Consider the following 22,759-nt stretch of genomic DNA (forward strand, 5'->3'; position numbering starts at 1 on the left):
TCCTATAGAATCGCATCGCATTGCATTGATTAGCATAACATCGGACCGTGTCACCAACATAATTTCATAAAGTCTGTCAACCTGTACCAAAACTAGTATATAGGTCAAAAACATATACTTAGCATCTCTCGCGTATGGTCAGTGAAATCCTCATCAGTATAATCATTTTCCACATAGCATAGTAACAGTATTTGGAGCACTTGCATCTCTGCATTCGATTTCTTTCATGTATTTATATATATGAATTTCCATAATCTGGCCCATCAAAAATTGCCACATCACGACGATGTTATCATTCCTCCACTTACACTTCTCTTCGATAACTTGATGCAACTCACTTTGATTGTCAATACAAATCTCATGCCATTCCATCTCTTGACTCTCCCTATTTACTGTAAAAAGCACCACCTTGACTGATTCACATCCTCACCAGCCTACCGAAAGAGCGAAAAGGAACAGTCAAGATGCATGTACTCAACTTGACCCTCCAGGCTCCATCGAATATAACGACAGCTGTCGTAGGTTCTTTCTCCGGTACGAAGGGACAGGAGATTTTGGCTGTTAGAGGTGGTACGAAATTGGAGATCCTCAAGTTGAATACATCTACTGGACAGTGTAAGTCTCTCCTTGTCATCCACAGTCTATTCTCGTGATGTGGCTGTTAGGCGTGGAAGGCAGCATAGTCTTCCAATGTCCAAAGGAACTTCAGACCTGAGGAGCTGATGTTTTCGTTGGGATCTATGCTTCATAGTGGATACGATTTGCTCGACAGAGGTGAGTCCTAATCTCAACTGACTTCCAATCCGGTGTTATCAGCTGACGATGAGATCATGATCATTTGTAGGCATTCGGGACGGTCAGAAATGTTGTAGGATTTAGATTAGCGGGGATGACAAAAGGTGCGTCGGAAGATTCCTTGCAGTCTGGTTTACTTCCCTTTTACCCGCTCTCAAGAGGTATTTATGAAAGAGGATCGATCGGAGCTGATGTATACATAAATGGACAGACTACATACTGGCATCATCAGATTCAGGTAGACTATCGATCCTCGAATTTGTCGTTGCACCTACACCACACTTTGAGAGTCTGTATCAGGAGGTGTATGGAAAATCAGGTAGTCGGTAAGTCTGCTCTGTCGCTAATCGTCTGTCTATCGTGTCACTTTGACAGAAAGCTGATATGGCTTTGGTATCAGACGTGTGGTCCCCGGACAATATTTAGCTGTAGATCCAAAGGGACGAAGTTGTCTGGTGGGAGCGTGAGTCGATATCTTCGTTAAGCTTTGTCAATGGCAATCCTACGACTGACATGACTTTATGCACAGGATTGAGAAGTACGTAACAGCTTGAAATTGGAGTCTCTCTCCTTCGATGCGTCATGCTTATCAAATTATCTGACAGGTCAAAACTCGTGTATGTGTTGAACCGAAACGCAGAAGGAAAACTGTTTCCCTCTTCGCCATTGGAAGCCCACAGAAATCATGCTTTAGTAACTCATATCGTTGGTGTGGACCAAGTGAGCTTATACCATCGGATTCCGGATAAAGTATAGCTGATAGAGTATTCGCAGGGTTATGATAATCCACTTTATGCTGCTTTGGAGATGGATTATTCGGAAAGTGACGAGGATCCTACAGGCGAAGCATATGAGAATGTTCAGAAGGTATGTCTTCTCCAAAATCCTTCGATGATTCCCTGCTGATCCGTTTATGACCAGTATTTGACATTCTACGAGTTAGACTTGGGTTTAAATCACGTAGTCAGGAAATGGAGTGAACCCACAGATAGAAGGGCAAACTTGCTCGTGCAAGGTAGGTAAGATTCATGGTCAGGAGGAAAGCTCAGATGTTCGCGATGAGCTGACATCCGTATGTAGTACCTGGTGGTCAAAATGCCAACTCTGACAGGTTCGACGGTCCATCTGGTGTACTGGTCTGTACGGAAGATCATATAATCTGGAAACATATGGATGTGGAAGCGCACAGGATACCTATACCTAGGCGAAGGAATCCATTAGCTCAAAGAGGAGAGAAGAGCAGGGGTTTGATCATTGTCTCGGCGGTTATGCACAAGATAAAGGTGAGCTGGCTGATCGGCATCATATCCTCGCAAAGAAGCTAATACCTTCTTCTCAGGGTGCATTCTTCTTCCTGCTACAATCGGAAGATGGCGATTTGTATAAGGTGTGGATAGAACATGAGGGAGAGGATGTTAAAGCTCTGAAAATCAAGTACTTTGACACTGTGCCAGTGGCAAACAGCTTGTGTATCTTGAAGAGTGGTTATCTATTCGTAGCAAGCGAGTTTAGCGATCAGTGAGTGAATGGATCATGGTCTTCTCCTACAAGCCGCCAGCTACATATTGATACCGTGTTTAGAAACCTATATCAATTCCAAGCTTTGGGTGATGATGACGGTGAACAAGAATGGTCATCGACCGACTACCCAGATAACGGAAACATCGAAGGACCATTACCATATGCTTTCTTCAACCCTAGACCTCTACAGAATCTCCTCCAAGTCGATACCCTCTCCTCCCTCGATCCTATTACCGATGCCTCAGTTATGAACCTCCTCGGACCAGGTTCCGACACACCTCAAATCTACGCTGCCTGTGGAAGAGGACCGAGAAGTACTTTCAGAACGCTCAAACATGGTTTAGATGTTTCAGTATTGGTTAGCTCGCCGTTACCAGGTGTACCGACTAATGTGTGGACGCTCAAGTTGACTGATGAAGGTGAGTTGCCAACTGCGTCACCAATTGAGGTTAGCTGACACAATCGCTGCAATCCAGACGAATTCGATTCATACATTGTCCTTTCTTTCCCCAACGGTACTCTTGTTCTTTCGATCGGCGCGACAATCGAAGAAGTCAACGATACTGGATTCCTCTCTTCTGGTCCTACTCTTGCCGTTCAGCAATTAGGTGATTCAGGTTTGCTACAAGTTCACCCTTACGGTCTGCGACACATCAGAGGTGCCGATCGAGTGGATGAATGGCCTGCTCCACCTGGTCAGACGATCGTAGCTGCCACTACCAACAAGCGACAGGTGGTCATTGCGCTGAGTACAGCTGAATTGGTGTATTTCGAGCTTGATCCCGAAGGTTCGTTAAGTGAATATCAAGACAAGAAAGCTTTACCTGGCAATGCTACATGTCTGAGTATCGCCGAAGTACCTGAGGCAAGGAGAAGAACACCTTTCTTGGTATGTAATACCGGTCCTGCTCTGAAGGGTTATGGTATTATAAGATCGCTGACAGTGACTCTCCAGGCTGTCGGATGTGACAATCAGACTGTTTCCGTCATCTCCCTGGAACCTGATAGTACCCTCACTACCCTTTCATTACAGGTGAGCTAGCCCTGAGTGTAAGCAATCTGCATAGCTGACAATATCGCAGGCACTGACGGCTCCTCCATCCTCTATCTGTCTGGCCGAGATCTTCGACACCTCCATCGATAAGAACCGAGCTACCATGTTCTTAAACATTGGTTTAGCCAATGGTGTATTACTGAGAACAGTGGTCGATCCAGTGGACGGATCACTGTCGGACACTCGATTACGATTCTTAGGTGCGAAACCACCTAAATTGGTTAGATCTACTATACATGGTCAACCTTCAGTCATGGCGTTCTCGAGTCGAACTTGGTTATTGTATACATACCAAGACATGCTACAGACTCAACCTTTGATCTACGATACTCTTGAATATGCTTGGAACCTTTCGGCTGCAATGTGTCCTGATGGGCTGATTGGTATTTCCGGTAATACTTTACGGTACGTGTACTCCTGCTCCCTGATTCTGTGGAAAGCAGCTGATCATAGATATGGCTTTTAGAATCTTCACGATACCTAAATTAGGTGAAAAGCTCAAACAAGATGTCCTACCCTTATCTTACACCCCACGTAAATTTGTTAGTCACCCTTACAACACTGTATTCTACATGATCGAATCAGACCATCGCACATATTCTCCTCAAGCTATTGAGAGGATTGTCAAGGAGAAGGAAGCGAGTGGAAGTAGAGTTGATACTTCGCTACTTACTTTACCACCGAACGAGTTTGGTAGACCGCGGGCGGGAGCTGGACATTGGGCTTCGTTATTGAGGGTGTTGGATCCTTTGACAGTGAGTGGTCTAAGCTTTATACCCGTTGCGTGACATGACAATCAGATAAGTCAATTTGTCCGGAGGGGAATCAATGTTGACAGTCATTTCACAGAACGAATCTCTCGCGACATTTGACTTGGACGAGGATGAAGCCGCTTTCTCGATGGCTATAGCGTACTTCGAACGAGGTGGTGGTGAACCGTTCCTTGTTGTCGGAACAGGTGTGAAGACAACTCTTGCTCCCAAAGGTTGTCAGGAAGGTTGGTTGAGAGTGTATGCGATCAAGGAGCAGGGGAGAGTACTGGAATTCATGCACAAGGTGAGTTTATCATAAGTACCAATCTGATGACCTGTCTGATGAGGACGTCTACTGACGACTTTTGACGAGTAGACTAAAACCGATGATGTACCGCTATGTCTCGCCGCCTTCCAGGGTTTCTTGCTCGCTGGTATCGGCAAATCGTTGAGGCTGTATGAGATGGGTAAGAAAGCCTTGTTACGGAAATGCGAGAACAATGTAGGTCAGCTTTTCGACAATACCCTTTTTAAGGTCTGCAAGCTGATCGGTACCTTCCACCACCTTTAGTCATTCCCAACTGGAGTAGCAACGATCAATGTTCAAGGTGCAAGAATAATAGTAGGAGATATCCAAGAATCGACATTCTATTGTGTATATCGTTCGGTGCCCACTCGACAAATATTGGTATTTGCAGATGACACTCAGCCAAGATGGTTAACGTGTGTCACCGAGGTAGATTACGAAACGATAGTCTGCGGTGACAAGTTCGGAAACATATTCTTGAATCGATTGGACTCGAGGACATCCGAGACGGTCGATGATGATCCTACCGGAGCTACGATCTTACATGAAAAGTCGTTTTTGATGGGTGCAGCCCACAAAACTGAATTGATCGCTCATTACAATGTCGGAAGTATCGTTACATCCATAACGAAGATACCTCTAGTTGCTGGTGGAAGGGATGTTCTAGTGTATACGACTGTGTCAGGATCGGTCGGTGCTCTGATTCCTTTTGTCAGTATGGATGATGTCGAGTTCATGTCTACTTTAGAAATGGTTAGTACTCATCAGTCCCGCAACGATTTATGGTGTTTAGGTCGAAGCTGATATCGTTGATTTTGATATTTGTAGCACATGAGATCCCAGAATGTTTCATTAGTAGGACGAGATCATTTAGCCTACAGGGGATATTATGTACCGGTGAAAGGAGTGATCGATGGGGATCTGTGTGAAAACTTCAACCTGTTACCTTATAGCAAACAACAGGCTATCGCGGCTGATCTGGATGAGAGGAGTGTAGGTGATGTGCTGAAGAAATTGGAACAGATGAGAACGAGCAGTGCTTTCTAGTTTATCTCAGGGGGTGATGTATTGAGTATGTTTAGGATAGATGATTTATATCGATATAAGGTATGCATATGCATGAGGTTGTTTCTCTGCAGAGCAGATTCTCTGGTATTCCGACATGCGTGAATGTCTTAGGTGAATGAACTCCAGTCTGATTTGACGATTGAATCCGATCGATCGGATAAAGCCGACGAACCATTTGCCCACTTGCATCTCCTTTGTGTTTATCTCACTCTCTCCTTCGATCTGACAGACTAAAGCATACGAGCCCTCCTCCTCATCCTTCGATTTTGACTTGAATGATACGCATCCAGTTCATCGAGTGAGATCGTCTGACCATGGCATACGATCTCGAGCCTCTTCCCCGGACCGAGACTCCATCGGATTATACACGATTCAAGTTCGACCCTGCCAATGTGGGCGATAAGAGGATAGTAGGGTTATTGGCATGTCAACGTGAGTACCAATGTGCTCGACATATCCCATCAACTTTTCGCCTGTTTGATTTGAAAGAGGGTGCTTTAGTACATATCGGGATCATCGTGACAGAATGGAGACAAGACTGAGTTGCTAAATTACCTCCTTTTCGTATTGGATAAACAGGTGATCCCCTACTCCGTTCGCTCAAGACTAGAATTCATGCCGTTAGAGAAGCAAGCATCAAAACTGCCCCACCACCCAAGGGAAAAGGAAACAAGAAGAAGAATGATACACCTCAAGAAACAGCGAAGGCAGAGGACAGAGGGAAACTGTATGAGGTGGAATTATTAGATACGGTGATCTTTCCTGAAGGTGAGTGGTACCTCTCAGAATCAACCTCAACAAGCGATACTTGCGTGGTTATGTCGTCGGCTGATATCTCTTATTCTAGGCGGTGGTCAACCTTCCGATACGGGACGTCTGAATATCCTAGATCCCAATGGAGGTATAAGGCAGTCTCTTGTCATAGAGAGTTGTCTAAGGAAGAAACTTGATAGTGTACATCTGGTGAGGATTCCACCTGGTACCGAGGTAGATATGAAAGAAGATGATGAGGTTGAAGTCGTGGTGGATTGGGACAAGAGAGTAGACCATGTAAGTCTATCGATGACACAAAATATCATGGATGAGTTATAGAAGAAGAGCACGATTCATTGGCGATAAACGTTTGTGCTGATGGTAGGGTTTATGATTGTAGATGACACTTCATACCTCACAACATCTCCTCTCAGCTATATTAGACACCATGAATCTTCCAACTCTAAGTTGGTCGATGCACCCTCATCCATCACTCGAAGCTCCCTATGTCGAATTGCCAAGAAGCTTGACTCAGAGCGAAGCGGAAGAAGTGGAGAGGAAGTGTAACGAGCTGATATCGGAGGGAAGGAAAGTATGGGTCGACGTGAGCATACAAGGTCAAGATGGTGCTGCGGAAGTGACTACAGAGGTGGATGATGGAGCGGTAGAGGAGAGGTTGAAGGTTGGGAAAGGGATTCCCGAAGATTATGATGGTGTGAGTGATAATCTGAGCACTGCTCATATCCTTCACCCCCTTCGGTATCACATATCCAATATGGTTTAATCCAAACAGAGACGCAACATAACCTTTACGTCTCGTTCATCAGTCACTTCTTCATTCATGTTTCACAAAGACTGACTCAGATCAACCTTGCAGGGTGTTATTCGACATATCAATATCGACCAAACCGATCGAAACGCATGTTGTGGTACACAAGTACCCACCCTATCCCTCATATCTCTCATGCACATCATCCCTCCTACCCAATCTTCATCGTCGGCTACAAAACTGTATTTCGTAGCTGGACCCAGAGCAGTACGGTACTTACAACAAAGCTCAAGACAGCTCAGTAATGTTGCGAAAGTTATTGGAGCAGGTAGAGCAGACGTTGTAGAAAGGATAGAGACGCTAGAAAAGAACCGTAAAGATCAATTTGATGCTGTGAAAAATCTGAAAAATGAATTATCAAAGATCGTCATTGAGAATGCATTGGCAGAGGGACGGAAAGAAGAGAATCAAGGTGTGATTTGGATAAGGAGAGACAATCCCTCGACGAATGATTTCGAATTTCTAGGATCAGTTTCGACCACTTTCATTTCAACAGCTCAGCCTCAAGCTCAAAAAGACCCTCTGATTATCCTAACTTCCACGCCTCCATCTAAAGATGCGACCAGCCATCAGAATTTGATGATTGTACATTCTACCAATAACGATTTAGCCAAAGAGGCTAACGAGCAGATAAAGAAGGGACTGGGAAGTAGAATGAAAGGTGGTGGGGCGAGGGGTAAGTATATGTCGAAAGTTGATGGTAAATGGGGTTCAAGTGAGGATAATCTGATACAAGGAATAATCGATAATCTAAAGGAAGGAAAGATCAGGATGAACTCGCGTAGCGGGTAACAGGGAAAACAAGATCAATCATGATCAGTACCGGAAGTCAAGTCAAGGCTCAGTACAAGCTTGGACACCGGAAGGCATGTTGTATTTCCAGAATGTAAACAAAAGATAGATAGATCCAGGTAGATGAAGCATGTTTCTGTGGACATGCATGAAATGGCTAATTATTTTAGTGGATAACGGTTCTCGGCCCTTGTGACTTACAAAGCCAAGCGAGGTTGTAATTATTTTACGAGGACCATCACGAGAATGGTCCCGCCTGGAAGCTCCATTCTGGTTGCGAACAGGACTCGATCCAAGTACAGAATGGCACTGCCGATGTGGTACAATGATTCCAACATGACGATCAGGTACGAGGTACACGTTTACGAGATGGTATGAGACATGTTGCCGTACCAACTGATGTACAGCACGAGTATCTCTTGTGCGATGCATACAGCGTACACTTCTTCCTGTCACTATTGTAGGCGGACTGAGAGTGAATTGCCTGCTTTCTGGAACGAAAGAAGGTTGGGCCAAGAGGTACAGGTACCGTACCGGTGAATGAAAGGAATGGATGATTTCCCGAAAGGATCCTGTTGCGTAAGACTGTGGAGAGAGACCATTTTGATCCATGCGTACGTAAACGATTGAAACTCCAGATAGACTTGTTAGAGTATTTCTGTTCTACTTCAAGCTTGTTTGTGGGGTGCGTATCTTTGTCAAGAAAGAAGCAATCAAATAAGGTCATGACTTCTTTCTGGATGAGTCGTCTATGGGAACGAAGCCATGAACTCTTGTTTTCAAAACTCTTGTATATACGTACGGCAGTAAGGAAATAGCAGTACGCTTGTACAGTACGCTCAATGAAGCTCACGCTTGTTGGTCAAACGGAACGAGTTACACACACGTGAATAAGAAAAAATGTTGGCTCTGACATGACGGTGAGAGAGCAAAAGAAAAACCTAATCGATGGTTACTGGTTATTCACCGAGATTGATTAAAGTTACTCGAATCGAGTCGGGAAGCCCACGCATCATGTCGACTAGGGGAGATTGATCTGTCCCATGGAACAGGGTGTGATCTCTTGACTCCTGACTGGCGTGAACGATAGACAGGTGAGCCTCACTTCAATTCACGAGGATCATCTGTGCTTGCTTTATCCCCTGGATGATCCGCCGAGATGGTACAGTACTTGTATCGGCATATACCGGAGTAAGCATGGAAAACAGGTGCCGGAAGTTGCATCGAGCTAAGGATCACACCTGAGTGCCGTGCAATACCGCAAGCCAGCTCGAGTTCCCACAAATGAAACATGCATACGGCATAACACGTTCAGGTGAATATTCAATTAACTTTCACCCTTTGAGAGTAGGAAGGGAAGGACCAAACTTAATTTAATTTCCTTTCTTTTTTCTGGTAAACGAACGTAATTTAAACTTTTGGGTGGCGGTCGCGAACGTGGTGACGATCAACCTTCACGTTTGTACGTACTGTGCGATGCTCTTTTTTCCGGTGGAGTTAAGCTTCTGGCCTATGCCCGTGCTACTATATACGACATGGCTGTCTCTTGATTTGACTTAGCTTATCCTAATCTCGGAGTCGGGATGGGGCTTATACACTCCATGCCAGTAGTAATCACTCATATAGTAATGAAGATCTCTTCTTTTCTTCCTTATCACGTTGTTATGGTATATCGTCCGAACTTAAAACTTCGTGTTGTGTTGATCAGATGTTTACAAGATCAGGACCAAAGCCCACATGCATTTCATATATTGGTACAGGTGATATCCACTTTCAACCTTCGTCCTCGTGTCTCTGAGTTTACTGGAATCACTATTGATCTTCTTAAATACCAGAATCGACATTTCACTCAAATAGCATAAACTATACAATATCTGGCCCTCGCTACTAGACAACCAATTTATTTCTAGTATCCAATTGCCAAAACCTGCTCTGCCAGCGAAAATCATCCGCCACCAGCCGAATCATCGACATTCCTCCAAGATCTTGTGCCTTTGCAAAATCAATTCATTCCAACCGGATCGATTCAGTAGTCCCCGCTCAATTGGTCTCATTAGCTAGTCCAGACATCACGTCGCCAAGTTTGGCTCATTTTGGTAGAGATATATCATCGAAATGGCGAAACCTATAATATCTAACCACTCGTGAGTATCTGGATAGTCATCGTGGATGTCTGTGCAGCACCGTGCTCCTCTCAATTCCCTGCAACTGAAAGAGAAGAACATACCAACTCAAGGTCGCCACGTTGGAGTCCTGTGATTCGGTGTTCCGGCGTTAAGGTCTTGGGATCAGATCGGACGCGCCCAAAGGGGTAATTTCATCTAGCGCCACTGTGCAACCTTTGGGTGAATTCAATCTGATGTAGCGTGGGAGGAGAGGACGGACGCGTGGAAGTCATGCTGACAGTTTTTTCATTATTCGTATGACCCAGATCGGATATGTATCACCACCACCACCATACAAATAACAGCCGTCATCACCAACCATATCCATATCCATATCCATACCCTCAAGATCATCACTACTCCCCTTCTCATCACCATCAACAAGAATCCTCGTATCACAGGTGAGTCTCGATCTTAATCTTTTCATGAGGTTCTCTGTGGAGAAGCGATTATGCCTTCCACATCATGGCTGTTCACAAACATTGTTTGATTGTGATGGGATGAATGATCGATGGGTAGATTATCGTGTGGTTAACCCTATTCCTCGCGTGGTTTACACGATGCAAACACGTCTTTTCACCATCATCCCCCCCTCCGTCCCTCATCATCAACAATCATCGTCGTCCACTGGCCCCCAAAATATCCCTATCAGTGCATAGCGTACCATACCCAACAGAGCGGGTCTGGTCCTGTGTTGTTCTGCGCAGTCTAAGCGATGAATCAACAAGTGACAAATGTGCTGATCAGATATTCTTTCACTGCTTTCGTCTTGTGTTGGCAGATCTCGACATAGTTCGAACCCCTCTCAATTACCTACACTAACCTTCCAAAGACCTTCACCGAACGAGCAGACCTCGCACGTTCTTCCATCTCTCCTATATCCCAAATCCCACCATCGCCCCAGCCACGTCGACCCAAACAATCGATATCCTTCATCAACACCTAGAAACCATCCCCATACGTTCGGCTTAAGACCCAACTCCAGTAAATACACCTCTTCAAGAATCGTATCACCAACTTCTCGAGCGAGTGATTTAGCAAAATACGCCATGACTACGAACAAAGACGAAAAGCCCATCATCGATTCGGATGGTAACGCCAGACATCATTCGGCGAGTGAAGAGAGAAGATCATTACCACCTTTATCTAGCAGTCCAAACACCAATACACTTTCGATTGACGTAGAATTATCAAGAAAGAGAAAAGAAAGGGATGGTGATGAATTGTTATCACCTGGTACACCCAACTCGACATCTTCATTCTTGATGACTCCTCAGTTCAATCCTGCTGAATCCTCTCCAAATCATAAAAGACGATTATCCATCATTGAACATCTAGCCTTGCAAGAGGAAGATAAATCGTTTAATGGACCAAGTAAACTAGTCTCCATAAAAGGTGAAGAACCTTTCCCATGGTACAAGAGCTCCTACGATCTCCCTCATTTCCAACAAGAACCAATCACCGTATTCCCAGTTCAATACCAAATCTATCAACAGCCTAACCAGAATCAGAATACCAATGGTTCAGCTCAACCACAAGGCACTGACAATACTACAGGTGGACAACAAAACAACAATAACAATAGTGTTCCATTAGATCCTACTTTATCATCCATCCGATCTAGTGTAGCTCCCAATTCTAATGGACAACAAACACAAAACCTGATTGATCCTTCCCTCGGCGCCGCGCCCGAACTCCGTTTCCCCGATGCCGAGACACTAGCTTCAGCTACTGCTTCACCATCGAAGGACATACCTGGGGAAGCCAATACTCAAGCTGCCCTGGCTGCAGTCAATACCCCCACCCTCACTGCTGAAGATGCAGCTGCACTCTTATCTGTACCTCAAACGACCGATGCTCAGGGTGAGGGCGGAGGATCAAAGAAGGAACAACCGTTCTCGAGATCACCCGAATTGAGGGTAAGCCACAAGTTGGCGGAAAGGAAAAGAAGGAAAGAGATGAAAGAGTTGTTCGACGAGCTGAGGGATGAGTTGCCAAGTGATCGAGGGATGAAAGCTTCCAAATGGGAAATACTAAGTAAAGGTGAGTGGTTCGAGTCTCTTCTTGACAATTACAATAAACATGTCACTAATGGGATGAGTTGCGGTTAATAGCTATCGACCATATTCGACAATTGAAATCGGGCCAAGAACAGATGGTACGAGAGATCGATCATCTAAGAAGAGAAGTGGATATTGCTAGAGGAGGTACGGGAGCCTACACTCACTCGTACCCTACTTACAACTTGGCTGGTACTTATCCACCGACTCAGAATAACTTTACGAGTACACCTGCCGCGACTACACCTGTTACTGCCAATGCAGGTAATGGTCAAGCTCAACAACCTCAACAGCAGCAACAACCCCACCAACAAAATCAGCAGCCTCAGCAACAACAAGTTCAACAAACCCCGGCGCAACAACCTGATCAGTTGAATCAGATAAAGGCTGATGTGCCTCAAGCTGCTACTCAGTAAATTCGATCAAGCAAGTATGAAGAGCATGAGCAAGGATGGTAAATAGACGAAATATCGTGCAGAAGAAGATCAATTTGTTCTATTAGTCTACTTTATTTAGGTTTCGTCTTTTCACACTCGATTGAGGTTTTGCTTTCAGCTTATCAATTTCATGACTTTGTATTTCCTCTTTCATTCGTTCTCTTCGAAACCAGACTCAATTATCTCAATTCCACGTTTTCGATCTTGATTCTTGGGTATACACGGATCTTTCCAAAGTAAATCTAAAATAAGCTGTAAAGAAGTCACTAAGTATATATGGATATATAACCAAGTAAACGTATATGGTTATGTGTATGTATATGTACATGATCATCTAATTACGGCAGTTCGGCGAGGATCGATTTTTCCAAATGTATTCAGAACCGTACTTTTAGTTTGATACGGACCAGAGGGACAAGAGGGAAGAGATGGACCAAATATCAGATCAGACGATACTTCAACATGCAATTTAGATATCATAATAATTACATCATTTTGCATCTCACTCTACATTTGACAAAGAAAATTATATATGATTCCCATCTCATCGTTTTTTTTTTCTCTACTATTTGGAGACTGAAGTCGAAGCCTCCTTGACCAACTGTTCTTTCCTATCTACAACGGCTTTTTTAATCTCGTGTAATCTCTGTCTCTCCTCTTCGTTCAAGTGTGGATCGGATTCTATAAGATCGATAGATCTATTAGTCAATCATTCAGGTGTATTGTATACCAAGTCAGACTCACCCAAGATAGCTCTCCATGTATGATCTTCATGTGGAGTTCTGGGATCTTCAGTCTTGGATGAATCGAAGCCCGTCAATAGTGCTGAAGCCATCAACAAACCGACGGTAAGACCTGTGAATGACATCATTTTACATCAGCGCGAGTCAGATGACAGGCAATAGCGACTTTAACCCACCTTGAGCCCACATACGAGCTTGGACTACTTTCTGAGAAGTTGTTTGATGTTTATTTCTGTTGACCAATGCCCATGCTACACCTAAAGAACCGACCCAACTGTAGTGGACAGAGTTGTCAGCTAATCTTCTATAGCAGTTCAATGCTCAGTACTGAAACAAGATATCTCAAGTCAAAATCCCACTGAGGTAATTTGTCTACTCTCATCATCATCTACCAGTTCCCTCTTCCCCATACTAGCCGCTGGTACACAGTCACTTCAATCTCCCTCCCTTTTTCCACCTCATCATTGTATCCCAGTTGAAAAAACTACGACTCACCTCGCCCCTACCAACCCATATTTATGTCTGCCCGCCCAATCCGCCAATTTCTGCACTGAACTCAAACTCTGCCATCGCTCATGTTCGATCTGAGCTTCCCTGTCCAGTTCCCTCTTGGCAACTCCCTCATATTGAGATCGAGTGAATGCCTCTCCCGACTTCTCAGCCGTGATTGATATGCATGGTACGATGAGCATGACAAAGCCAAAGGCTTTGGCTGGTGAAGGTAAGTTTCGGTAGGCTGTTACTCGAGAGTTGAGTATATAGTATGTAGGTAAGGATAGACCTATACCGTAGAATAGACCTCGGACACCACCGTTGATGGTCGCATCGTTATATGCTCGAATGTCTTCGGCTGTTGCTAACTACAGCATAGAAGTGAAGGATGTTAGTGAAGTGGAGTGAGGTGGAGCTGGAACAAGGGGAGAGAGGGGGACTTGCCTTCATTTTGGAATTGAAAGGTTATTTTACCTGGTGTATATGAGATGAGTTGGAGTGGAGATGATGTCGTGTTAGTGAATGACAAGTTATACAGCGTATGTTCTTGTATGTATTTATATATATATACAGATGGGATGTAATGATGATGTCGATGCTGAAGAGAAACCAGAAAACCAAAAAAGCCAAAAACCAAATGAGTGGAATAACTAACTGATGGATTGTGGATGACAGAGCGATGACGTCCGTTGATTTCAGCTGGATATGAATTCCGTTATACGCACGAGGGTCAGGATCGAATTCGAATTCGGAAATATAACAAAGTAACGTTATACTACAGATTCCAGCTACACATGCATACATCCACTCTCGGATGATATCGCATCCTCCTTTTGCTCAAGAACCTATACATCCTGGCCGGGTCTAGCGAGCTTACACATGCTCTCTTACAAACAAAAGATGAGATGAAGGAATAACAGATCTGCGTCGTTATTCATCCGCAAATCCGAATAATCTTATTCGACTAACTTACTAATGATGATGATCGATTTCGTGCTTCGCTTCATGAGCTTACTCCGAATATTTGACTGACAAATAGCCGTACAGAAATTGATTAATGCATGAATAATACTACCGACGTATCTTACAAGGATCTAATGGCACAACATAGAACACAATTTATCGTCAGAGGAGAGTATTCCGAATCATCAGCTGTAAACGTGCTCTGATCTCATCACCTCTTGATGACTCCGTACTCGTAATCCGAATTCAGTGCACATTTGTCATAACGATCATTGCGCTATTCCTCTCCCTTCAGCTTCTTCATACACCTCATTGAACCCTCTTCCAATCAACATCCTTCGGATCTCCTGCGTACCTGCTCCGACGGTGTATAATCGGGAATCTCGAAGGAGACGACCAGCGGGGTAGTCTGTGAAATCATGAGGTTGTCAGTTTAGAGTCGCAACACGGCACCGTTACCAGCTTACCGTTGATGTAACCATTACCACCCTATCGTCATATTCCATCAACATCTAGCCTTCTCCGAAAAGATTGACAATTGTCAAACGACTCACCAAACACTGTTGAGCTTCCATAGCCACCTCTACAGCTCTATCCGAAGAGTACAAGATCGCACCGGCACAATCCTACGATATCGGTCAGGTCAGTGACTGTCACTGCTTCAACGATACCCTCACTCACCTGCCTGGAGACCTTCCCAGCATCGCAGGCTCTAGCCACAGCATAGACATAAGCTCGAGAAGCGCTAAGCTTGGTATACATGTCTATGAACCTATATCCATCAGCCAATCGACCGATCATGCAGCTAGTCGTGAACCTGATAACTGACCTGCCAGTTTCCCCTGTATCAATTGAAATGTTCCGATCTTCTTACCAAACTGTTTTCTCTCGTGGGTATAATCCAAAGTCAGATCTAAAGCGGCTTGCATGATTCTACAAGTCAGCTTGAAAGTCAGCTTGCGGTGAGTCTCTATTGCTCGGATGTGAATAGAACGGCAAGCTCACCCTAAAGGTCCACCACTCAAGACTAATCTTTCGAAGTCTAGGCCAGACATCAACACCGCAGCTCCTTTTCCCACTTGACCTAGCACATTCTCTAGGTATACAACAGACATCAGCTATGAAGGCTATCCAACCGTATGTCCAGGACATCTGATCGTACGGAACCTAATCTCACCTTCGGGTATCTCAACATTATCGAAAAATAGTTCAGCAGTCGGTGATCCTCTCATCTACAAGACGAGTAAAGATCAGCAACCTGATTCTTTTTGATTCATCGGACCTTGGCATAGCAGACGAAAATTTCGAGAACTCACACCAAATTTATCCAACTTCTCGCCAACCTCAAATCCCTTAAAGCCTCTTTCAACCAGGAAAGCAGTCATACCTTTACTTGGTGCGACTGAAGTATCGGATTTGGCGTAGATTAGGAAAGTCGAAGATACAGGTGCGTTTGTTATCCTATGATCGAATCCATATCATCATCAACAACAAAATAGGTCCATCACCAAAACCAACAGCAAATTATGATCCCTTTCTCCTTACAACATCATTATAGTGGTTGGTTCATATACACTTACCAGCATTTCGAACCGTTCAATATCCATTTCCCACCCTTCAGCTCCGCTTTGGTCCTCATTGACACTACGTCTGATCCGGCGTTGGGCTCTGACATCGCTAGAGAACCGATATGTTCGCCTGATAAGAGTTTCGGGAGGTATTTGGATTTTTGGTCGTCGGCTGTAAAGTGGATATACGAAGAGCGGACGTGAGAGCGTAAAAGATAGAGAGGAAATAGATCGTTCGGATCATTCAGCTGACAGATGAACTATATATATATGTATATTCAGATTGGGTTCGACTTACTTCCCCATCGGTTCAATTGGTTGACCATAAGATTGGAGTGAGCCTGGATTCTCATGATGAGCCTGTGTCACAGGAGAGTGAATTCCATATTGGATTCTGATTGACCACTTACACCATAACTCAGAGCGATACTAGCCGAAGCTCTACTAATTTCTATTAACACCGACAGCACCACGCAGATCAAATGGGCATCAGTGATTCATTCCTATCCATACGGATATACATTAAACAAGTTGTTCATCATGCAGGATGTTACTCACCCTCCATAGCTATAGTATGTTCCAGATACCCCAGCCCCAGTCCACCCCATTTCTCAGGGACAGTCACCCCCAGCAAGCCCATCTCACCGAGTTTTGGGAATATGTCCTACTCCATACAGTCCATACATCTCAGCTCATCTGCCACTCATGATGTGCCCACATAGGCCAATAAGTGAGGAGGAATGGAGCTTACCTCTGGTAAATGATTGCTCTTATCGATCTCTTCTGCCCTTGGTGCAATCTCCTTCTGAGCGAAATCATGAACTACATTTCGGAACTGCACGGCCACAAAGATCGTATGTCAGCTCACTACGTTCTCACATCATTATCACGATGATGGAAGCACGGCAGCTCACTTCTTCTTGTGATTCCGTCAGACCTGCTACAGCGACGTTGTAAGATGTGTATTGTCTGATGGTTCTGGGTATTCGGAGTGGAAATGATCGGGAGGCAATTGATGGGATTGTAGTTGTCCGTATCATGTTGATTTGCTTGAGCAATGAAGATTTGGTCTATATGATCTATTTCCTGTATATGATAACTTGTCCAGCTGTATCTATATCTTCTGCATGACTGAGATAGATGCGCCGTTGTCAACGATCAAACACGATGGTATCAGCCAAAACTCGACATCGACTAGGCGATATGATTGATTTGATCAGTTGACTGCTCGGTCACCCCGGTTAATCTCATTTACCGTCATTGCATACAACCACTCAACATCTCACGTGTATGCTTTTATGCCAGATGGACAAGAATCACCCCAAGACATGAAGAGTATGCAATGCCGAGGAATGTTTGCATTGTCCAACGTTATGCATTTACTTGCCATATATGTATGTACAAGATTTAGGCTTTTGATTCGTCTTTTGAACTGCTTGATGTGAATCATGCTTATTGACCCAAAAGCCCTTTCAAGGCCTCCACGACTTTATCACCCACTTCCTCAGTCTTAGCATCCCCACCGAGATCCTTAGTTCTGAAATCGTATCCGCCGACATCCTTGGAATCCAGCACTTTCTGGACGGCCTTCTCGATAAGAGCTGCTTCCTTTCCTTTACCGAGGGAGTATCGAAGCATCATAGCTGCTGATAAGATGGTTCCGATAGGGTTGGCGATTCCCTGTCCGGCGATATCAGGTGCGGATCCGTGGATGCTATTGAAAGAAGATGTGTATTAGCTTTAGTACATAAAAGAGAAGCTGTTTTGGTATGTACAATATGCGAAAGTTTGTTTTTGAGACACGTGAAACCACACTTACGGCTCGTATAAACCCATGGTGGTGGACTTGGCATCAGGAGCACCAGCGAGAGAAGCAGAAGGGAGGAGACCGAGAGATCCTGGAATGACGGATGATTCGTCTGAGAGGCTGTCGAGCGAACAATAAAGTTTCAGCATTCAATTATACCCATTTTATATACCATACCAAAAGAAGCTGAAAAATAACCACAGAAACTGCCGTATCTTGGGGTTTCCTGATATATTCCCCCGATGAAGTCGTAAAAGAAAATAACACTCACATATCACCAAACATATTCTCAGTCAACAAAACACCATTCAATTTCCTAGGATTGGCAATCATGATCATCGCAGCTGAATCTACCAATTGATGCTCCAACTTCAATTGAGGGTATTCCTTGGCCATCAATTCCGAGACAGTCTTTCTCCATAATCTAGAAGTTGCCAATACGTTTGCTTTGTCGATGGAAGTGATGGGTAAAGGTGGATCGGCAGCTAAAGCGATTTGAGCAGCAACTCGAGTTATTCGCTCGACCTCAGGTATAGAATAGATACATTGGTCCCATGCTACACCGTTAGAATCGGTTTCTTGTCTGTCACCGAAGTCTATGTAGTAAAGACAATAATTAGCGTCCTTAGTTCACTGCGCCATATGTTTTCTGTTTGGCTGATCGATGACCATGAGGACCGAGCATATATCCTTGGATGACAGTATTGGCATTGGTGACACTCACAGATACCACCGATCAACTCCCTCAACACAATGATATCCGTACCCCTAGCAACCTCCTCCTTTAACGGACTCCTCTTGAGCAAGTTCTCAGAAGCGAAAGAAGCTGGTCGAATGTTGGCATAGAGACCAAGTTCTTTTCGAAGTTTCAAGATTCCCTGTTCGGGTCGGACAGGTCCCACACCCCACTTGGGTCCACCAACAGAGCCTGTAGAGTGGATTTGCATAGTTAGCCATGGTCAAGCCAAAACGCAATAACATGTATTCTTTTCTACTACACATATGTATAATAAGGACATTTCCCTCACTCACCCATCAATACCGCATCAGCCTCTTTACAAGCATTCAAGGTTACATCAGGCAAAGGTACACCATGGTTATCGATAGCGGCACCACCGAAATCGTATTTCTTCAAGTCGAGTGAGAGGTTGGAATATTCAGAGATGGTGGAGAGTACTTTGAGAGCTTGATCAACCACTTCTGGACCTGTAATCACGTCAACACTCAAGTTAGTAAGACTATAGTGTTTGATATATAGAGTCTAGGGATCGTCCATAGAATGTGAAGGTCGATCGCAAGATCGTGATCACTCACCAATACCATCTCCGGGAAGAACAGCGATTTTGAAACTGGTCGTGCAGAAGTATGTCAGCTCGCATGTACATGTCCCTGATGTACATGGTAAGCTCACGTTTTGTCTGACATGTCGATAGCTATGTGTATCTATGCTTGTAGTTTGGTTAAAAGAATAGTTAAGATGGGATGAATCAACCTATAGACAACTCTCGAAAAGTCATGCTATCCATGTCAAGCTGAATGGATGTTGCCTGACACTGGGCAATTTCGGGCCACAGGAAGAGATCGACTCGGGCCAGTCGGCCGAAGATACCAAAAGGGATAAAAGACGTTAAACTCATGGCAAAAGAAAAGGATCCCATACAAAAGATGGTGGAGATGTCCGCTTATGAGATGCAAGATAAGATTTTGAGCTTAAGAGTCAGATGTTAGATCGAGATGATGAAGATGAATGAACGTTGTCTAGGAAATCAACGTTACGACGATTATCCGTAGATACATAGGCGCAAATTCAGTCCTTCACCATGGTCCTATCGTACAGCTCTATAGCAAAGCCAACGGCAGATACTCCCAACATAATATCCATCGCCTCGTCCTCATCTTCTACTCCTGTTCCTTCATCATCTACTCAAGTTGAATACGATGGATCAGCTGCGCTTCCTTCTTCGCCCGGACCTTCCACCACCCCTGTCCCATCCCAACCTCAACACCCCATCGCATCATCTTCCACTACTAGTAGCTCTACCATACAGCATTTGATACTTGATGCTGGGCCTTTACTGTCCCTTACGCCTTTACGACATCTCGCAGGCTCGTTCCACATCACTCCTATGGTGTTGGCCGAATTGAGAGACCCAAAGGCTAGAGAACATTGGGAAAGATTGGGACTGACCGGAGTGGAAGTTAAGGTGGAAAATCCTTCGAGCGAAGCTATGGCTGCTGGTAAGTTGGTCTATGTGCTTCTCTACAATGACATCTGCCTAAAGACTGTTGCGTCAATCTGTCTCGATATCTAAGCTGATGATATATCTCATGTATGATTTCAGTCACTGCGTTTGCAAAGAAGACGGGAGACTTCTCTGTGCTCTCGTCAACGGATCTATCGGTCGCAGCTCTGACATGGCAATACGAAGTGAAAGTTAATGGATTGGAAGGTATACGGACTGAACCTGGACAGAGGATTAAGAAGAAATCTACAACTCAGAAAGATATCGTCAAAGAGGAAAATCAGAGTCAGGAGCAGGTGCAGGATGAAATTGCTGAAAGTGCAGATGGACAAGATGAGGGAGAAGGAGATGATCTCAAGCAGAACATCGAGGAAGAAGATGAAGGAGAAGTTGCACAAGTTGCTCAATCCATCGAACAGGTTTTACTTGATTCCAACGCTCAATCTACCTCTGACGACCTCAGCAATTCTGATACCCCTACTACTCAACCACCTGCATCTGCACCTGCACTTACAAAAGACGAACCAGTCCAAGAGATAGATAACGAGTCAGATGGAGGAGAATGGATCAACCCTTCCAATCTCACTACCCACCGTTCTCGTGATTTAGGGTTGATCACTCCCAGTGGATCAGGTGCCAAACCACCCAGTGTAGCTGCTATGACCGGTGATTTCGCCGTGCAGAATATACTACTAGGGATGGGTTTGGGCCTGGTAGGCGAAGGTGGCAAGAGGATAAGTAATGTGAAGAGTTTCGTGTTGAGGTGTCATGCTTGTTTCAAGTGAGTGATAAGGCTATCCCATCCTTTACTTAGACTGTCAATCCAATCTGTCAATGCCTTGCTACTCGTCTTTTTTTTTTTTTCGAACGAGAAGACGTCGAATAACTGATACTGATCGTTGGTCACTTTAGGATATGTAAAGATTCTTCTAAGAAATTCTGTCCATCATGCGGGAATGCCACCTTACTACGTACGACGGTATCCATTGACTCCAAGACTGGTAAACAGAATATCCACCTGAAGAAGAACTTCCAATATCATCTTAGAGGTACCAAGTATTCTATACCTGATGCCAAGATGGGTAGAGCCAAGGGACAACAGAAAGGTGGTAGTGGATTGATCTTGAGGGAAGATCAACAGGAATGGAATGATGCGGTGAAATATCAGGATATACAGAAACAGAAAGAAGATAGGAGGAAAGCTAAAGGTGTTTTGGAAGGTTGGAATGATCCTGATGTGAGTGACATCTCGCTCTACCTTCCATTCGGTTCTCCAAGATTTCAGATCTTGTCTCCCTAGCATTCATCACCCTACTCCATGCGGTCCTCGCTCTTCTCCGCTTGGATATATGATTACCAAAGAAGGGTTTATCATTATCCGTCTTGTCAACGCGAGGACATATTGCGTCACCGTCCACTTCGAATCATTCTTCAGTTCAGTTGTTTGAACATTATGCCGGGTTCATACTGAAATATTCTTGATTTTCAGTGGCTGCCTGAGATCATCAGCGTCGGTACATCAGGCAAAGGTCGTTCACACTCCTCCAACATGCCATCTATCGGACATGGTAGGAAGAACCCCAATCAAGCTAGGAGAAAGAGATAAGCATGTACTAGGTTTCCATATGCTGTGCGATACGAATACCTAGTATCCAAAGGACAACCCTTTTCTGTTAGATATATTTGATCCATGTGTAAGTTTCCGATTCTCTCCTCTCATTCTTTTGTGTGACTGTGTATGTGTCTATGATTGTGTACCTTGTTTTTTGTGGTATGCTTCTAGACTGATTATGGATAACCGCCGGAATCACCGATATCGTCTTTTTGCCACTCTCACTCTCAATATCAGTTTATCTGAAACATTAAGGTTGGACCTGTTTGACAAGCTAACATGTCTTTTTGTCCCTCTTACAGTTACCAGTCATATTCATCATCCATGCATGTACGACGTCCATTCCTATCCAACCTTGTTTCCAATCATGCATCATCCGAAGGTAAAGCGATGAACATACAATCATATACTGACCCCATGCTTCATTCACTCTCTCTCTTGCTTTCACTTTATCTCTTTCATCAGACTTGGGACCCTCCTATATCGAATTTAAACCTTGAAGATCAGTTTGCGCCCTCATCCTTTACTCTCCCCTACACTATTCACCATCACCATCACCATCAGATTAAGAAGCATACACCCATTTCATCGCCTAAACCTCCATCAGAACTATTGTCCTCCTCTTTCCCTCCATCCCTCCTGAACTACAACCCATCCTTTGTTTCCTCTGCTGGGGTTAAATCTGATCATTGATACCTTTGGATTCGAGACTCGAAGCGAAAGAGGAGAGAAGAGAGAACAGTGTGAGGATCTGGGTTGTCCTACCCTCTTCTCTACCGTGTGTGTGAGAGCAAGTCA

At 44.4% G+C, this 22,759-nt stretch overlaps 7 protein-coding genes across 7 annotated transcripts; 4 read left to right on the plus strand and 3 right to left on the minus strand.

The window, feature by feature from the left end:
• Positions 1-464: 464 nt before the first annotated feature.
• Positions 465-5,476, plus strand: L199_002526 (pre-mRNA-splicing factor RSE1; the record flags this gene model as incomplete). Its single annotated transcript, XM_064888269.1, has 19 exons — positions 465-615; positions 752-774; positions 845-899; positions 1,007-1,121; positions 1,196-1,258; positions 1,401-1,515; positions 1,570-1,662; positions 1,717-1,810; positions 1,876-2,078; positions 2,135-2,313; positions 2,377-2,735; positions 2,793-3,205; positions 3,272-3,349; positions 3,399-3,775; positions 3,837-4,125; positions 4,220-4,426; positions 4,499-4,624; positions 4,694-5,182; positions 5,258-5,476. 19 exons carry the CDS (start codon positions 465-467, stop codon positions 5,474-5,476), a joined length of 3,648 nt encoding a protein of 1,215 aa, XP_064744341.1.
• A 335-nt stretch (positions 5,477-5,811) lies between these two features.
• On the plus strand, positions 5,812-7,871 carry L199_002527 (uncharacterized protein; the record flags this gene model as incomplete). Its single annotated transcript, XM_064888270.1, has 5 exons — positions 5,812-5,929; positions 6,077-6,265; positions 6,345-6,547; positions 6,651-6,965; positions 7,128-7,871. The coding sequence occupies 5 exons, from the start codon at positions 5,812-5,814 to the stop codon at positions 7,869-7,871; spliced, it is 1,569 nt and encodes a 522-aa protein (XP_064744342.1).
• Positions 7,872-11,085: 3,214 nt separating this feature from the next.
• On the plus strand, positions 11,086-12,512 carry L199_002528 (uncharacterized protein; the record flags this gene model as incomplete). The annotated part of the gene is made up of 2 exons (XM_064888271.1): positions 11,086-12,079; positions 12,151-12,512. The coding sequence occupies 2 exons, from the start codon at positions 11,086-11,088 to the stop codon at positions 12,510-12,512; spliced, it is 1,356 nt and encodes a 451-aa protein (XP_064744343.1).
• Positions 12,513-13,098: 586 nt separating this feature from the next.
• L199_002529 (uncharacterized protein) lies at positions 13,099-14,218 on the minus strand (the record flags this gene model as incomplete). Its single annotated transcript, XM_064888272.1, has 5 exons — positions 13,099-13,214; positions 13,278-13,388; positions 13,453-13,550; positions 13,772-14,132; positions 14,191-14,218. The coding sequence occupies 5 exons, from the start codon at positions 14,216-14,218 to the stop codon at positions 13,099-13,101; spliced, it is 714 nt and encodes a 237-aa protein (XP_064744344.1).
• A 782-nt stretch (positions 14,219-15,000) lies between these two features.
• On the minus strand, positions 15,001-17,339 carry L199_002530 (uncharacterized protein; the record flags this gene model as incomplete). The annotated part of the gene is made up of 14 exons (XM_064888273.1): positions 15,001-15,140; positions 15,199-15,220; positions 15,286-15,357; positions 15,413-15,495; positions 15,561-15,664; positions 15,737-15,827; positions 15,909-15,963; positions 16,048-16,192; positions 16,312-16,471; positions 16,598-16,640; positions 16,710-16,750; positions 16,858-16,963; positions 17,051-17,134; positions 17,214-17,339. The coding sequence occupies 14 exons, from the start codon at positions 17,337-17,339 to the stop codon at positions 15,001-15,003; spliced, it is 1,272 nt and encodes a 423-aa protein (XP_064744345.1).
• A 412-nt stretch (positions 17,340-17,751) lies between these two features.
• L199_002531 (3-isopropylmalate dehydrogenase) lies at positions 17,752-19,531 on the minus strand (the record flags this gene model as incomplete). Its single annotated transcript, XM_064888274.1, has 7 exons — positions 17,752-18,013; positions 18,119-18,226; positions 18,378-18,702; positions 18,831-19,034; positions 19,139-19,312; positions 19,421-19,455; positions 19,518-19,531. 7 exons carry the CDS (start codon positions 19,529-19,531, stop codon positions 17,752-17,754), a joined length of 1,122 nt encoding a protein of 373 aa, XP_064744346.1.
• Positions 19,532-19,926: 395 nt separating this feature from the next.
• L199_002532 (uncharacterized protein) lies at positions 19,927-21,955 on the plus strand (the record flags this gene model as incomplete). Its single annotated transcript, XM_064888275.1, has 4 exons — positions 19,927-20,344; positions 20,449-21,130; positions 21,262-21,586; positions 21,839-21,955. The coding sequence occupies 4 exons, from the start codon at positions 19,927-19,929 to the stop codon at positions 21,953-21,955; spliced, it is 1,542 nt and encodes a 513-aa protein (XP_064744347.1).
• Positions 21,956-22,759: the final 804 nt, after the last annotated feature.

This window comes from Kwoniella botswanensis, chromosome 1 (assembly GCF_036426115.1).
Source record: "Kwoniella botswanensis chromosome 1, complete sequence".
Classification (NCBI taxonomy): Eukaryota; Fungi; Basidiomycota; class Tremellomycetes; order Tremellales; family Cryptococcaceae; genus Kwoniella; species Kwoniella botswanensis.